The sequence below is a fragment of the Hemicordylus capensis genome, chromosome 5, assembly GCF_027244095.1.
Source record: "Hemicordylus capensis ecotype Gifberg chromosome 5, rHemCap1.1.pri, whole genome shotgun sequence".
Lineage (NCBI taxonomy): Eukaryota > Metazoa > Chordata > Lepidosauria > Squamata > Cordylidae > Hemicordylus > Hemicordylus capensis.
Genome location: NC_069661.1, coordinates 97,685,731 through 97,703,899, shown reverse-complemented (window position 1 = coordinate 97,703,899; position 18,169 = coordinate 97,685,731). Strand labels below are relative to the sequence as shown.

At 44.8% G+C, this 18,169-nt stretch overlaps 1 protein-coding gene across 1 annotated transcript; it reads left to right on the top strand.

Annotated features, from left to right (window-relative positions):
- The first annotated feature begins 485 nt into the window (after window positions 1-485).
- On the top strand, window positions 486-1,094 carry LOC128327395 (uncharacterized). The gene has a single exon (XM_053256196.1). The coding sequence runs from the start codon at window positions 486-488 to the stop codon at window positions 1,092-1,094; it is 609 nt and encodes a 202-aa protein (XP_053112171.1).
- The last annotated feature ends 17,075 nt before the right edge of the window (window positions 1,095-18,169 follow it).

The following is an 18,169-nucleotide window of genomic DNA, read 5'->3' as shown; positions in this document are numbered from 1 at the left end:
CCTCTTTCTGACTAGTTTGTCTCTTACAGATGTTCCAAGTGAATGTTATTTTTAATCTGGAAAACTATGCTGAACCTCATTTCCTCAACACCTATATGCCCCTTCCACATGTTAGAACATGTCCATTCATAATTGTATATGGGAGCATACATTTTGTTATGTCCATTCATAATTGTATATGGGAGCATAAATTTTGTTACCTTTTATTTGGCATACCTTACCTTTGCATCTTAGACAAGGAGCACTTGTGCCCTAGTGGTTAGAGTACAGCTTTTGGATAGGAAGCCCTGGTTCCTATCTCTGCCGAGACATGAAACTTCCTAGGCAAAAAATAACCTTTAACCTAAATTAATCAAGATGAAGATACAATGATGTAAGCTTTGCACATGGAAGGAAGTAGATGCAAGGAGTTAAAACATCTGGGTTACATAAAGAGTGTTGCTGATCCCTGTATGTATATCCGTGGGTCAGGAATCAACAGAACCATGATCCTGGTCTATGTTGATGATCTTCTAGTGCTAGTGCAATGTGAACAACAAAGAAAAAAGATTGAAGCGGAACTTGGAAGGGTGTTTACCCTGAAGAGCCTAGGTATAATTAAGACCTATATCGGGATGCACATAGAGCACACAAGAAAAGGGTATATACTGATACAGAATAGTAAAATAACACAAATGTTAAAGGAGTGTAACCTAGAGCAATGCAAGACAGTCGAGACGCCTATGGTGGCTAACTTCCTGGGTGAAGAAAGTTGTGACAGTGAGCCATTTGAGGATGTGGAATTATATCAGTCTATTATTGGGAAATTATTGTATCTATCACAATGGTCAAGGCCTGACATCTTGACTGCAGTAAACATACTAAGTAGGTTTTCCTCCAAACCCACAAAGAGACATTGGGTTGGAGTGAAAAGAATACTGAGATACCTGAAAGGTACCATAGATAAAGGAATGTACCTAGAACCTGATGAAGATCTTAAGCTAGACGCCTGTGTAGACAGCGATTGGGCTGGTGATATACATGATAGAAAATCCACATCTGGATACATAGTATTACTTGGTGGATGCCTGGTTGGGTGGAAAACGCGGAAGTAAAGTAATATCGCGACCTCCACAGCCGAAGCAGATTATGCATCCTTGTCAGATCTGTGTACCGAGTTAACCTGGTACAAACAGATCATGAGTGGACTGAATGAACATGTAGAATATCCAATAACTGTATATGAAGACAACCAAACTTGTATACAGATAGCTGAAAGCGTAAAGGTAAAAAACAGGAGAAAGCATATTGATATTAAGTTTCAGAATGTAAAACAAGCAGTAGAGAACAAAGTGATTGAACTGCAGTATTGTGCTTCTGAGAACAACCTTGCAGACATGATGACCAAACCCCTGTGTGCGATGAAACACAACGACATAAGTGGAAAACTGGGATTGCACACCACCTCAAAGTGAATAGGAGGGGTGTCAGGATGTATTGACTGTGAGGTGTTGTGTGTACAGCTTTAAATGCGAAGTGCAAGTCACTGTGTTACAGCAGGTGGTGTAACTGGCAACATGTGAAGCCTATTAACAAGTAATAAGGCCCTGAGGATCGGCCTGTGGTGATTGGTCACTACTTGTATAAGAGTAAAGCTCAAACCAGAGCAACTTGTCCACAGTGGTAAATGCTGCACCACTGTGGTCCTCCCGGCTGCTGTTGTATATGTGCCTTATGTTGTGTAGCTGGACTTACTGAGACAATACATCATGTAAGTGTCCTCAACTTCAATATATTCTTTTGTCGAACTTTTACCTGTGTGTGGAGTGTTCTTACTCAACCAAGTGGGACACAGGTGATTTACTCTGCAATAGGGTGCAGCACCCAACACATTGTTATGAACCCAGCTTGCATGAAGAACTGCAGGTGGGAGTGAGGAAAGAAGGCAATTTCCCAACATCGACACTCAGGGGAAACCTCCATCCAACTGAACACCTTTCATCCATCTTGCTGCTGCAACCGCCAAACAAAAGTTGATATTGGGAGCACCTTGTGGGTGCAGTGGGGCTCAAGCCCACTCTGATTTTCCCCAGAGGGGGCAATGCCCCTGCCAGGCTACCAGGTGGGGGAGGCGGGGCTCAAGTCCTCCTCCGGATTTCCTGGGGGAGGCAATGCCCACCTGGCTGCCCGGTTGCATCGGCAAGCTCTCGTGCTCAAATTCGTCAGTCAATTGAACAACACTGACTGTGTTGTCCTGTGTTGTCTTTGTAGCAGCTCAGCAGGTTCTTAGGAGGCACAGCTTCCCCTCAGGGCCCTTTCACTCTATGATTCTCTGATTAGAAGTAGTATAACAAGGAGAAAAGCTAATTGTGCTCTATGCATGCAGGTGCTGTGCCCAGAGTGACCCCATCTCCTAAGGGGAATATCTTACAGTGCTTACATGTAGTCTCCCATTCAAATACAAACCAGGATGGACCCTGCTTAGCAAAGGGAACAATTCATGTTTGCTACCACAAGAACCCATGTGCTCCATGCTCCCCGCCCCCCAAAAACTGAGAAATCTAGGCCCCTGATTGGGAGGAGGGAAAGATGGTAGTGCTGTGCCACCTCCAGTGCTTCAGCTTCTCCCATGGTCTAATTCCACTGTTGAGTGTGTATCTTCCTCTTCCTGGCCACCTGCTAGCTAATGCTGCCACTGAGAGAGAGAAGACCTCCCACTCTGGCTGCTATTTTCCCCAGGAGGGATGCTCCCAATAGAAGCTTCACCCATACAGAAAGATAGACAGGAGGGGGACACACCTTGATCGGGTCTATGGTCAACCCCATCCACTCAAACTGTGGCCATGTTCTAGATCAGGGCCTTCAATGGCTGATCTTTAGCAAGGGAAAACAAGCACACAACTGACAGAGAGGAGGGAGCTGTTCTTGTGGTAGCAAGCATGACTTGTCCCCATAGCTAAGCAGGGTCTGCCCTGGTTGCATATGAATGGGAGACTTGATGTGTGAGCACTGCAAGATATTCCCCTCAGGGGATGAAGCCGCTCTGGGAAGAGGAGAAGGTTTCAAGTTCCCTCCCTGGCTTCTCCAATATAGGGCTGAGAGAGATTCCTGCCTGCAACCTTGGAGAAGCCACTGCCAGTCTGTGAAGACAATACTGAGCTAGATAGACCAATGGTCTGACTCAGTATATGGCAGTTTCCTATGTTCCTAAGGGAAAACAAGCACACAACTGACAAGCAGATGCTTTTTGTAATATGTTTTTTGGCCCTAAGCCCCCCAGTGCTGCAATTAGATCCAGGCAGGTAGTTAATTGCATCCATGCAATTAACTTTCTCAATTGTCCACTAACAGCAACCAGCACAGCAACATCTGAATATCACACACACACACACACACACACACACACACACACACACACTACAGTGTTTGCTATTAAGATGCCATAATAGAGACCAAACTGGTGCCTTCCAAAGCTTAAGACAGGATGTTTCTTAAACCTACACTCAGAGGCGTATCTAGGGAAAATATCGCCTAGGGCAAGCAGTGAAATTGCTCCCCTGTCCAAACAGGAATGATGGGGCTTGTAGTAAACAATATCTGGAAATCTCTGTTAAAAGGAACACTGTACCATCTAGACATGGTTGTTGATCAAAACCTGAAAACATGAGCCATCTCTGTAAAAGACTTAGAACAACAGTCAGGAGTTATGCGAGGATTCCAAGTGTCATTTTCCCTGTCTCATCTTATGCTTTTTAAAAAACATGACTTTGTCCTAGAGGATCACATGCCCAAATAGCCACTAGCAAAATAGGAGAAGAAGAAGGTGGCGGGGGGGGGGCGGTCCTCCTATAAACCAGTGAATGATTCCTGCCAGCCTTTGTCTTGTGATGACTGTTGGCTCATGATGGGGTATATGTGCATTCACCACACCAGTGCTTACTTTGACACCAGGAGGGAGGAGGATACATTAGTTTGCCACACTAGATGGAGGCATTTGCAACAGAAGCAGACAGCCAAGTTCTGCCAGGGCCAAAGCCATCCCCTGCCAGACTAAGAAATCATTGTAATTTGCCCCTTCCTGTCACAAGCAGGGTGCTGTTCTTTTATTATTGACTCACTCTCAGATATCCCAGTCATGGATGGAAAATTTAGGGTCAATTTACAAGAGACACATTTTCTACATGGGAGTTTTTTCTGTGCAGGTGTTGTGCAGAAACCCATGTGTAGTGATCAATACATATGTATCTATTCTGCCAGGGGCACAGCAAGGTTGGAATGGTCCCAGAGATGAGATTTTAAAATGGGCCCCCAGCCCCTCAAAATCCAGGGCATCCACACACCCTAGGCCCCCAAGGATTTAAGTCTGATATTTCAAAATAGGTATGCTGCCTGGAAATACATTTCACTGAATACACACACGCAAACTTCACAATATATAGTGATATACATTGAGTACTATATATTCGTGCTACTTTTAATGCCTAGAACACACTAGAAACGCTAATTATTAAAATGGCCCCCTCGCTGCAGATTAGCAAAGGAAATTTTCAACCATGCAGGGTGAGCCTATGTTTGTTTTCTCAGAATTCTGATCAAATTCAGTAAAGTTTGATTCCAGGAGGTTTTTCATACGGGGCTTTTAAAGCCCTATAACACACATCTCCTCTGGAATGGAGGAGCTGCATTCACATGTTGGCCAGATTTACCCTGAAGTCCCTGCGAGTTATTAGGGAGCAGTTCACACATAAGAAAAATAAAATAAAATAAAACAAAAGCACAACACATGCTTCACAGTTCTCACTCAGACCTTCTGGGTTGCAAAACAACTTGAACATAAGTGCATTTATGAATGAATGAATGAATATAATATTGTTCCAGAAGTTTTTCTAATTTTCTTCCATGAAATAAGCCACTTATAGGGCTTTTTAGATAGTTTTTGTTTTTAAAGCCAGCAAAGTTTCCACTTGGTTTTAAATTAAATATTCAGACTTTTCAGTCTCTCCCACCCCCCGTATCAAAGCCCTATGGCAAGCAGATCCCTATAAATGGGGGGTGGGGGATTAACCACAAAAAGGAATTCACAGTCTACCTGGCAAAAGGTGTGCTGGATGGTCTGGGCAGAGGGTCTGCTGCTGCATAGAACTCTGCCTGCCTTCTTCTTCTTCCTGGCTTCCTTGGGGCCTGCCGAGTTCAGGCTTCAGGGAGGCCTACACGGAGGCCTCTGTAAGCCCCGCCCACCCAATGATAAACTGAGAGGCGGGGAGAGAAGAGCTGCTCTGCAGTTTGCAGGCCTCACCTGCGGCTGATCCTAGGCCTCGCACGGCAGAAGGCAAGCAGGATGGCAAGTGACTGAGGGGCCCTGGGGCTGGGCAGGTGGGCAATGGAGTGGGGGTGGCAGGAACTGGTGTGGCGCCCCTCCCTCAGTGGTGCCTAGGGCACGTGCCCTGGCTGCCCCACCCCAGTTCCGCCCATGCCCACACTATAAAGCCATTTGCTTTATACTGTAGATGGTGTATAAAAGCATGCTCTCCAACTCTCAGCTTAGATGATATTCTAAATGCACAAAATTAAGAAATGTACTTTGTTCCTTCTTGGGTAGTATGCAAATCAGGGACACTTAGATGTTACCCACAGCAATATTTGTGGCTCTGCATTTCAATTTGGTGCTGAAAAAATGTATGGCACTTTTACAGTGCTGGATTCAGGGACCAACATTTTGCACAGAGGAACGCCAGTGTTAGGGATCTGATGAGCAATGGTGTTGTAGAGGTGGGCAGTTGCACAGTGACCTAAAAGAGAGTACGGGCACATCTCAGTAGTCCATTTGAAACAATCCCTTTCACATTGTGAAGCAGCCTCAGCAAGTCCCTAATGCCGATGTTCTGATGCGTGGAATGTCGGCTAAGCACCCTCAGTCAGAGGCGTAATGGGGGGAAATGACGCCTAGGGCAAGCTCTGCCCCTGAAATTGCCCCCCCACCCCTGCCCCCCCACATACCTGCGCCCCCCTGGGCTGGCCGGAGTGAGCGCGGTGGTGGCAGGCGGCAGCAGATCGCGCAGTGGTGGCGGGCGGCGGCGGGAGTGAGCGCGGCGGTGGCGGACAGCAGCGGATTGCCGAGTGCGGTGGTGGCGGGTGGCGATCCAGTGCGGCGGTGGCGGGAGGCGGGGGATTGCCGAGTGCGGCGGTGGCGGGTGGCGGTGGATCGCCGGCCGAGTACAGCAGAGCGACTATGAACTGCGCAGGCGCACCTGTGCAGTTGGGAAGCGACTCCGGGCCAGACGGCAGGCCTCGGCGTCGCTCTGCTGCACTTGGCCGGTGATCTGCCGCCACCCGCCACCGCCGCACTCGGCGATCCGCCGCCTGCCACTGCCGCACTGGATCGCCGCCCGCCACCGCCGCACTCGGCGATCTGCCGCCGCCCGCCACCGCCACCCTGGATCGCCGCCCGCCACCACTGCACTCAGCGATCCGCCGCTGCCCGCCACCGCCGCGCTCACTCCCGCTGCCGCCTGCCACCAACAACGCGCGATCCAGGGGGGGTCGGGGGCATGCCACTTTTGGGCGCCCCCCACATGCCCCACCAGAGTGGCACCCAGGGCACGTGCCCTGCCTGCCCCCCCTATCGTTACGCCCCTGCCCTCAGTGCCCTACCTTAACCTGGAAGAGGTAGGGTATGCACTGGCTCTGATCTTCCTGTGCACTCCATGCAAGGTGAGACTGGTGGTACTGTTGAGGCAGTGAACCCTTTAGTGGTATTGAGGCCTAGGCAGGTGCACACTGTGAAGCTGCATCTGCATTTTCAATATTCCATAGTGTAAAGGTGTACTGTACCCTCTTCTCTTCTCTTCTCTTCTCTTCTCTTCTCTTCTCTTCTCTTCTCTTCTCTTCTCTTTTTGCCTGAGGATGTTAGAATAAATGTGAATGACTTGGTTCTGAATATGCAAGAGTAACTGGCCTGGTTCACACAACCATTATAATCTAGGTTTAATGTGGGCTACTGACATTAGCGTGATTGTGTGAATCCACACCAAGGTGGAAAACAGAATCATCATGAGTCATAAACCACCTTAGTGTGACTTCACAAAATCATGCTCAAGTCAGGACTCCCACATTAAACAAATGTGTGAACCTATAGCTTAGCAATTGTAGTTCAACCATATAGCCCATCTACTCTGACCTCGCAGGGCCAAACTACACATTACGTTCAGTTCATTATTAAGAGAGAGTCTTAAAAACTGAAGTGTTTCTTTTTCTACAAAGGAGTGGGTGGAGGAAGAGATCCAGATGTGGTCTGAAGCAATCAGGGAGTGGGGCCTAACACTTTCCTGGCTGTTTTCCTAAATTTACTTGGGATATATATCTGGAAACTCTAGCTGGAGGAAAAGTGAGTTGGGGCATGGGTTGCAAAGAAAAAGAAGCGTAGGTGAGGGAAGGGTTAAGCAACTCCTCCTATCTGCTGCTTTCACCTTGCAATTGTTTTGTTGATGGAAAATGCAGAGCTTGGAATTCCATGTTTGTTGTTCAAGTCTAGTTCTAGCCTGATGGCAGATCAAAAACTTACCACAGGGATACTAATCCCCATGGTGTCCATGACATGTATAGTCGGCTTAGTAACTATTGCCACTTCTAAGATTGATGAGATTATTCTAAAGGTATTACATGTTTTGCCTAGAAGCAAGTGCTGAGGAAGTTTCTGTTCTACTATGAACTGCTACAAATGTATCTAAAAGCGCTGGGTGAGAAAATTATGTGAGTTTAACTACTGATTTCAGTAGCAGCATATTTAAAACAACTTTGACTGCTTTTGATCCCATATCTAGACTTTAAGTTTAATATGAAGTGTTGTGTGATCAGAGATATGACAGGTATCTGTTAAAAGTCTTCATCAACAGGAAGTAGAGAGAGTGACCTATCACCTGAATGTGCCTCACTTTATTAAATTCTTCCTTTAACAAACTCCAGTTTCTTTGGCATTTGGAGGATGAATCATCCTTTGATGAACTCTATTCGAACCTTTTTCAGCCTTCAAAGGGAGAATCTGTAGAAGAAACCAACATGTGACAGGACCTTGAAAAAACCTGGAGTCTCCAACACTGCCAACTCTTGTGTTTTGATTACAAGTCTTGACATTTGGCATTTTCCTAAAAGCTCTTGGCTGGGGAGGGGGGGGAGTTGTGTTACTGTAAGACTTGGCTTTGATTTGTTTTAAAGTTTCCTTGTAGCCATAAAGAAATAATAACTCCTAAAAATATAAACCATGTGAACTTTATGAGTGTGAACATTCATCTTGCAACTTTAACACAAAACGCAGGGTGTCACAATGCTTCCTGTTAGAGAAGAATTTTAAGCATCTCCCTTGTAAAGGGAGGTTTGAGCATTGTTAACATCATAGTCAGGGGCCTGATCCACAGACTCTTTTGTATAGCAGATCATTTGTTGCAAGGGTGAGAAGAGTGGCTTAGAAACTGGATTCAGTTTCCTCCCCTTTCCCTAACACATGACTGTTACTTTAGTTCAGTTATCTCAGTAATAATAATTATTATTCAGAACAATAGAGGATTGGGCATTGGCAGGCCAGCACACCATTATAAGGGAAGGGAGTCCAGTAATTTAATTACCTTTCCCCCTTCCAGCTGCTCTGTTACCTCTCAGGCCTTGGGAAGTAGTTCCAACTCCTTACTTGAACCTAAGTAACCATGCTCCTTTGTAATGCCAAGTCAGTTCAAAATAAGATTGTAATCATCCATGATCTGATTGTGGATGAAGATGATTTGATTGTGAAGAAGATTTGATTGTGGCTTGTATAACTGAGACCTAGCTGGGAGAGTCTAGTGGCCCTGTGTGGGCCCACGTCCTTCCCCCACAGTACTCTGTTGTTGAAGAGGCTAGGGGAAGTGGGCGGGGGGATGGAGTGGCTGTGGCCCATAAAAATAACATCTTCCTTATCAGGATCCCTGTGAGAGAATTGACTTATATTGAGTATGTGTACCTTAGGCTGGGGACTCAGGATAGACTGGGGATTCTGTTGGTGTACCGTCCACCCTGCTGCCTAACAGACTCTAACTGAGCTGAAGTTGCTGGTAGCTGATTTGGTCTTGGAGCTGCCCAGGCTTTTGGTGCTGGGTGATTTCAGTGTCCACTTTGGGACAGGCTTGTCTGGTGCTGCTCAGGAGTTCATAGCGGCCATGACAACTATGGGCCTATCCCAATCAGTCCTAGGACCTACATATGTTGCTGGTCACATACCGGGTTTGGTCTTTTCCTCTGATTGGGGGGGTGTTCTGTGGGTGGGATCTCCTGTAGTTTCCCCCTTGCCCTGGAATTTCCCCCTTGACACTTCTTGGTTAAGGTTGGTTTCACAGTCACATCTGAACCCTGCAGGGATGTCCTCCCGAGAAGGCTACTGAACCCAGCACAATTCCAAATGGCTTTTGGAAGTTGCTTTTGCTGGGTTTTGGAGTTGGTTCTACTGGGGGCTTTCCAGATTAGATCCTGCAGTGGGGTCACGACGTATCTCTGAAGTGTGGGTCGGCACTTCCTGTGTTGTGACCCTGCAGTCCCTATGCTGACAGCAGGGTGCCATTCACATTTACGATGCCTTGTTTTGGATTTAATCACTGTGATTTATTGCTATAACAATGAAACAATGTCTCACTGTAACACATTCAACGAGTTCTTTGCAGATAAAATCTATCGCATTCGGGTTGATCTAGACTCCAATATTTCTGCAGATCCAGTTAGGGGTGTGTCTGGCAATTCCTCTTGTGAGATTAGATAGGATGAGTTTAGTTTGTGATTCCTGAGGATGTAGACAATCTGCTTGTCCACAGTTGGTACAGGTGGTACAGCCTACCACCTGTTCTTGGGATCCTTGCCCAACAAGGCTGATTTCTTGCAGGGAGGTTGTTGGAGCTGGCCTCGTTGATATCATTAATACCTCACGAAGGGAGGACAGGATGCCATCTTGTCTGAAGGAGGCAGTGGTTAGACCTCTTCTTAAGAAGCCCATTTTGAATCCCCTGATGATGGATAATTATAGACCAGTCTCCAATCTCCCATGGTTTGGTAAGATGATTGAGAGGGTGGTGGCTGACCAGCTCCAAGCAGTCTTGGAGGAAACTGGTTATCTAGACCCATTTCAAACTGGCTTTAGAGTGGGCTATGGGGTTGAGATGGCCTTGGTCGGCCTGAGAGATAAACTTCACCAGGGAATTGACAGAGGGAGTGTGACTCTGCTAGTTCTTTTCAATATCTCAGCGGCTTTTGATTACATTGGCCATGGTATCCTGGATCGCCTGAGGGATTTGGGGATAGGAGGCACTGTTTTTCAGTGGTTCTGCTCCTATGTCTCGGGTAGATTTCAGGTGGTGGAACTTGGTGACATTTGCTCTTCAAAGTGGGATCTATTATATGGAGTCCCTCAGGGTTCCATTCTGCCACCAATGCTTTTTAACATCTACATGAAACCGCTGGGTGAGGTCATCAGGGGATTTGGCACTGGGTGTTATGACACCCAAATCTATTTCTCCTTGTCATTAATAGCTGGAAATTGTGTTAGCCCCTTAAATGCCTGCCAACAGGCAGTAATGGGCTGGATGAGGGATAATGAACTGAAACTGAATCCAAGCAAGATGGAGGTGCTCATTGTTGGGGATCGTAATCTGCAAGACGGGATATAATTTCCTGTTGTGAATGAGGTTACACTCTTCCAGAAAGAATAGGTTCGTGGCTTGGGAGTGCTCTTGGACCCAGGTCTCTCCCTGGTGCCTCAGGTTGAGGCTGTGGCCAGGAGTGCTTTTTACCAACAGCAATTGATTCAACAACTCCACATGTTTCTTGAGAATGACTTGAAAACAGTGGTGCGCCAGCTGGTAATCTCCAGGTTGGACTGCTGCAATGCACTCTACATAGGGCTGCCTTTGTATGTTGTTTGGAAACTTCAGTTAGTTCAAAATGTGGCAGCCAGATTGGTCTCTGGGGCATCTCAGAAAGGTCACGTTAAGCCTGTTCTCAAACAGTTGCACTGGCTGCCAATATGTTTCAGGTCAAAGTACAAAGTGCTGGTGATTATCTTTAAAGCCCTGAATGGCTTAGGTCCAGATTACTTGCGGAAACGCCTTACTCTACAAGATCCCCACTACTCATTGAGATCATAAGGAGGGGTCCATCTTTGGGTGCCATCCGTTCATCTGGTAGGAACCTGAGATAGGGCCTGCTTTGTTGTCACTCCTAGGTTATGGAATGCACTCTCTGTGGATATAAGAGGATTGTGTTGGTTGGAGGCCTTCAGGAGTGCCATAAAGACCCATCTTTTTAGCCTGGACTTTTAATGATATTTAGTTTCAATGTTATCTAGTTTTAATTGTAATTTTAATTTGCTTTTAACTGGTTTTTGTTTTTAATTGTTTTTTTAATGTGCCACTTTTGGAAGGGCAGTATATAAATCAACCAACCAACCAACCAACCAACCAAACAAACATTTATATACCACTTCTCAGCAAAAATGGTTCTCAAAGTGGTCTATACAGCAAATGAAATAAAATTATGGTTCCTGTCCCAAAAGGGCTCACAATCTTAAAAGAAAAAGAATGCAAACAATCACTGGAAGAGACATTATGCTGGGATAAATAAGGATTGTTGTTCTCCTCCTGCTAAATATAAGAGAACCACCACTTAGAAGGAGCCTTGCTCTTTGCCCAGTTAGCAGGACCTTTTCCACACAGCAGGCTTTACCACAAGTTTACTGTGAGGCTTTACTGGGAGTGTGAAGTTGCCAAAAAAATCCAATGCAAAAAGTGGGGTTTTTTTGCACTGGATATAAATTGGGCTACACTCTAAGACGCAGTGAAAAACCCGAGTTGTGTGTGAAGTGCCCCCCAATAGCTTGCAGGGACTTGGGGGCAAATCTGGCTGATATGTGAAGGCACACCCTCCATTCCGGAGGAGATGCAGACTAAAAGCCCTGTGTGGAAAATGGCCAGGTATGGTGACAATGGCTATTTCTTTCCAGAGACTGACTGCTTGTGAAATGTTATGTGTTGGTTCAAGAGCACTTTTACACAACAGACATTGCAGACATTGTTTTAGACACCTGCAGCAGTACTGGTGGTTGTTAACTGTTTGTGTTACTCAGCCAGTGCAACTATATCATCAGCTGGCAGACTGGCAAAGCTGCTCACAAAAAGGGGAGGGGAAAAAGTAAGAAAGAGTTTGAACCATTTGTTTAGGTGTCAGATAAATGTTTAAGTCCGTTAGTGTTCCATCAAGTCAATTTCAACTCCTAGCACCCACAGAGCCCTGGGGTTGTCTTGGGTAGAATACAGAAGGGGTTTACCATTGCCTCCTCCCACGCAGTATGAGATGATGCCTTCAAGCATCTTCCTATATCGCTGCTGCCCAATATTTATTTATTTATTACATTTGTACATCACCCCAAACTTTCGTCTCTATAGTGCCAGCAGGGATTCAAACTGGCGTGACGACCTTCTGCTTGTTAGTCAAGCATTTCCCTGCGGTGCCACTTCAGATGAGTTAAGTCCATAATGCTTCCATAAATATCCTGGTACTGCCTATGTTGATGTAACTGTGGCTATGTCCACAGTACAGATCTATATCAGTTTTATACAACTTTGGCTTTCCACATTAGACCCATTCACACATTATGTTCAACACTTGTATGACGAGGATACAGTGTGAACAGGTACAGATCTGTACACAGGAACAGTCATTCACGTGCTGTGTTGAATGCAGGTGCAGAAATACCCTTTCCACCTGCACCATGCTTTTGAAGGGCCTGTGTGCAGATTCACTTTTAAAATCAACATAATCATTCACACAGACACATTACAAGTATACAGATATCTGTACAGAGAGCCAGCATGGTGTGGAGAGCCAGCGTGGTGTAGTGGTTAGAGTGCTGGACTAGGACCAGGGAGACCCGAGTTCAAATCCCCATTCAGCCATGATACTAGCTGGGTGACTCTGGGCCAGTCACTTCTTGCTCAGCCTAACCTACTTCACTGGGTTGCTGTGAAAGAGAAACTTAAGTACGTAGTACACTGCTCTGGGTTCCTTGGAGGAAGAGCGGGATAGAAATGTAAAATAATAATAATAATATCTGTATACTCATACAGCATAATGTATTGTACTTCAGTGAGGAATTGAAAATTATTTATTTATTTATTTATTTATTTATTTATTTATTTATTTATTTATTTAACATATTTTTATACCACCCAAAACTTGCATCTCTGGATTACCATAATTCTGTGGGGTGCTCTGGGAAGTGGGAATGACTGTTACATGGAAGTGTTAAGGCTGTAGCATGTTCCTAGTTATGTCCCTAATTATAAAACCAGAACAGTCCCACTACAAGAGCTCTTGGGGCATGCCCTCTCCACTGCATTCAGTGAACATGTGGAGGGGTGAGCTGGACCGTGCCGGCTAGCCCTACTTCAGTGTCAGTGTGGCCTGTCCCTGACCTACATATGTTTAGCCAAATGTATGAAAGGCGCCTGTAACACACCCACAACTGTACATGTGTAAACCTTCCACATGCAGGTCTACATGCATATAGCTGCACACATGTAAAGGCCCCTTTCACAAGTCTGGCCAATCATGCATGGAGGATGAGGCCCAGTGGCGGACTGGGTCTAAAAATAATGGTTGCCAGGAGACCAAGGGGGCCCACCCACAACTATAAGGCTATCATTTACTTTTTATAAGAAATAAATAAAATTTTCAAAAATACATAAGTGGGAAAAAGGTACAATTAACATTTTTGTGAAATAAATGTATATTTTTTAGTAATTACAGTGTACATATATTGTACATATTACTGGCAGTATACAGTACAGATTGTTAAAATTGAATTTTTCATTTTTCATTTAAAAAAAAATAAATGGTGGATATTTTTAAATAGTTTGCTTGTACTGAACATTTTACACATTAACAGGTAGTTCAAAAGCGTATTTCATGCAGTCCACTATATTAAGAGCAATCGTTTGAGTTCACTAGATGATTGTGCGAATCTGTCAATAATTGCTTCTGCATCCAATTCATCTGAATTCCTTTTCATATTGTCTCATGTTTAAGGGGGCCCACATCTTCAGGGGCCCACGGGGCCCACTTGCCATCGGGCAAGCTGACACCCTGGCCAGTCCGCCACTGGTGAGGCCAGTGGGTGTGCTGATACTGGGGCAGGACTAGCAGGTCTAATTGCCCTCTCCAAGCATTCAGTCAAGGAGCATCTGAGTAGTTCTATACAAAGCCCATTGAAATGAAAGGGGGCTTTGCAAGAACACAGTAGTAAGCAGCTGTGCTCCAGCCCCTTTCCCCATCACATTAAAGAGGTTTAAAAGGAAAACTTCCCAGTGGAGAGTCCCTAAGGATATTCATCAGTTTAACCATATTTGTTGTATATTTTTACTTTTGCAATATGCAGTGCTGATCAGGTGGCACAGATTCACGGGGAAACATCAAGCAGGATATCCTTGCTAGAATAGTACACATAGATTAGAAGCCTGCAGTCAAACTATTAACTGGTTAGTCCCAGTCCACCCGCTCACCGCTTTTTGGCACTTGCTCCTGTTGGATCAGATAGTGATGGAGGAAGCCACAACTAGCAGAATTCCCCTGCGAGGATCCAAGCATACTTAGAATCATATGCCCCCTTGGCCTCTCCTGTCTGTAATGAAGCACTGTGAGCCTGTTATCCCTGATCCCCTTACACAAGGTGTTTTGGCTTTGGAAAGTGGTGGGGGTGGTAGGGATGAGAGAGTGATGGCTTAATTGGAATTTCTGAGTGCTTCAATCGAACACTCAAAAAACCCCTTGAGGTTTTTATGAGTCTTCAGCTGGAACACTCAACAATCCTATTTACATTGAACCCCATCCCTAGAAATGATTCAACTCGGCTGACAGTTTGAAGAACATAGGCTGTTTTGATTGTTGAAGGTCGTGGTTTTCAAACTTTCTAGCTTCGGGAAACTCTTCCCACATCGTCTTGTTTGCTACAGAACCCTGGAAGATTGTGGAACATGGGGTGTGTCCTCAAGCCCATATTCAGTTAGTGTATTGGCCAGCCTGTTAGGGCTCATTGTTGCCTTGCCTGAATTGTGGGCCAAACAAGATGTCCCTGTGAAAAAGGCTAATTCCATGCTAGGGATCATTAGGAAGGGGATTGAAAATAAAAATGCTAATATTATAATACCTTTATACAAATCTATGGTGTGGCCACATTTGGAGTATTGCGTACAGCTCTTGTCACTGTATCTTAAGATGGACATTGTAGAACTGGAAGAGGTACAGAAGAGAGCAACCAAGATGATCAGTGGCCAGAGCACCTTCCTTATGAGGCAAGACTACAGCATCTGGGGCTTTTTAGTTTGGAAAAGAGGCAACTATAGGGAGATATGAATGAGGTGTATAAAATTATGCATGCAGTGGAGAGAGTGGTAATAAATAAAATTTTCTCCCTCTCTCACAACACTAGAACCAGGGGTCAACCCATGAAACTGAAGATTGGGAAATTTAGGACTGACAAAAGAAAGTACTTCTTTACAATGCACATAATTAATCTATGGAATCATTTGCCACGGGATGTGGTGATGGCCACCAGCTTGGATGGCTTTAAAAGGGATTTAGACAAATTCTCGGACAGGTCTATCAGTGGCTACTAGTCTGGTGGCTGTGGGCCACCTCCAGCCTCAGAAGCACACAATGCCTTTCAATACCAGTTGCAGGGGAGCAACAGCAGGAGAGAGGGCATGCACATTTCTCTTGCCGTGGGCTTCTCAGAGTCATCTGGTGGGCCACTGTGTGAAACGGATGCTGGACTAGATAGGCATTTGGCCAGGCTGTCTACTCTAGCATGTATTTTCCCTAATAAACCTTTTGGACTTTAATCATCAGTCTCCAGGTGCTCTGGAGACTGGTGCTTAATGAGCTGCTCTTTTCTCACACATACATCCTCTGTTGCATAAAACTCTCCCCTCCAACAAAAAGTTGCTTTTTGCCCCAGGAGGGAAGCTGCCATTGACATCAATAAGTATGGTTTAAAGATTATACCGAAAAGGTCAGTGAGAAAATAGTATCTGGATGCAAGCTCAAGAAAAAATGGGTCTAAAATATGAGCGTGCCAGAAAGACAGAGTGCAGCTTTGGAAGAAATAAGAGCAAAAAGCCAGATGACTTTTGAACAACCAAAATGCTGCAGTAGCAATGAGCGATCAGCCACATCAGTGAAATCCTGAAGTTCTGTCATCATCAGCCTTAAATGTTGATCCTGCTATACCAGCATAACATGATGTTTTGAGTTCCTTCGCTGGTGTTCTCTTGATATGCCCCATTTGAAGCCATATTTTGGCCCAGCAAATTGTAGGCATGAGACTAGAAGAAAGGTAAAAAATACACAGCCCTCAACGATGGTCAGTGTGAGGCTGTTCATACCATGCAATGTGTTGCTTTGTAAGCACAACTCGTGTTTTTAATTAATACAAATGCTTAATACGTTTTGTATTAAAATTGCATGTATGGATACGAATACAGTGAATACGGTTAATATTTATAAACCGCTATTTAACAAAAGTTCCCAAAGTAGTTTACATAGATATAAATGCATAACTAAAATGCCTCCCTGTCCCCAAAGGGCTCACAATCTAAAAAAGAACCATAAGATAGACACTAGCCAGCGGAGGGATGCTGTGCTGGGGATGGATAGGCCCAGTTGCTCTCCCCCTGCTAAATAAAAAGAATAACCACTTTTAAAAGGTGCCTCTTTGCCTCTTATTTACGTGTTATTTATTATTCTATGTAAACCGCTTTGAGAACTTTGGTTGAAGGGCAGCATATAAATATTCATCGTCGCCATTGTTTGCTGAGTTAGCAGGTGCCAACATCCTGCCTTCTGCAAAATTATTACAGGTTTGGGAGGCCTGCCTTGTCTTTATCCTATCAACTTTCCCCGTACACATTAGGGCCAGGTCCATACACTTTTCAGGCTGCCAGCCCACTTCAGATGGTGGAGGAGCAGGTACACACCGTTCCCCTCCTAAGGAGTTCAAGTTCAGCATATAAAATGGATGGTCCCCAGGAGCCCTGTGCAGCTGTTCTCAAAACTGGGGACATTATACTCAGTGGTTGGGTGTGGCTGTAGAGCACGTCAGTACGATGGCAGGGCTGGCCAGCATGCTCATAAGGAAGCTGTGTAAAAGTACAGAATCACCCGTTTTGACAACATCTGAGGTCTTCTCATGTGAAAGCATGACTTGCATTGTCTTCCACTCCATCCTTTTTGACAAGTGTGTAAATGGGTGTTAGTTGCCTATTTAGTGTGTTAATGTGTCACATTTCGTGTGCTAATGGGTAAAATGACTTATTTCGTGTGTGTACAGAGAAGTGTGTTATGTGTAAAGCGAGGCATACACATCTGCTCTTCCACCATGTGAGAAGAACTGAGCATCTCTTAGGAACATAGGAAGCTGCCATATACACTGCCTTCAAAAGAAGATTGGTTGATAAAAATTTTGGAACACGCGGAGATGGCAAAATTTACAACACTGATAAGAGATCAAAGCTTAGAAGGTTTCAAAGAAGATTGGAAACCGTTTCTGTTGTACTCGAAGAACTATTTTCCTAATACGGATCTTACAGCAGGATTTGAATTTTTTTTTTAAAATGCAGGTTGGGTAGATTAATGGTTTTTTATTTTTTATTTTAAGGTTTAAATTTGTGTTTTGTACTAATACTATAGCAAGGGTAAACTGTATAGTTGATGTTTCACGAAGAGAGGTGCGCGGGAAGTTCATCTATGTCTATTATGATTGTTATGGATATTACTGTTAAAAATTAATAAAAATTGAATTTGCAAAAAAAAAAAAAAAGGAAGCTGCCATATACTGAGTCAGACCATTGGTCCATCTAGCTCAGTATTGTCTTCACAGGCTGGCAACGACTTCTCCAAGGTTGCAGGCAGGAATCTCTCTCAGTCCTATCTTGGCAACGTACTGTATGCTTTGGTAGTTTGTTGGTTCAATAAAAAAATCTTGTCCTATTAAAAAAATGTCCTATTTTGGAGAAGCCAGGAAGGGAACTTGGAACCTTCTGCTCTTCCCAGAGCGGCTCCATCCCCTGAGGGGAATATCTTACAGTGCTCACACATCAGGTCCCCCATTCATATGCAACCAGGGCAG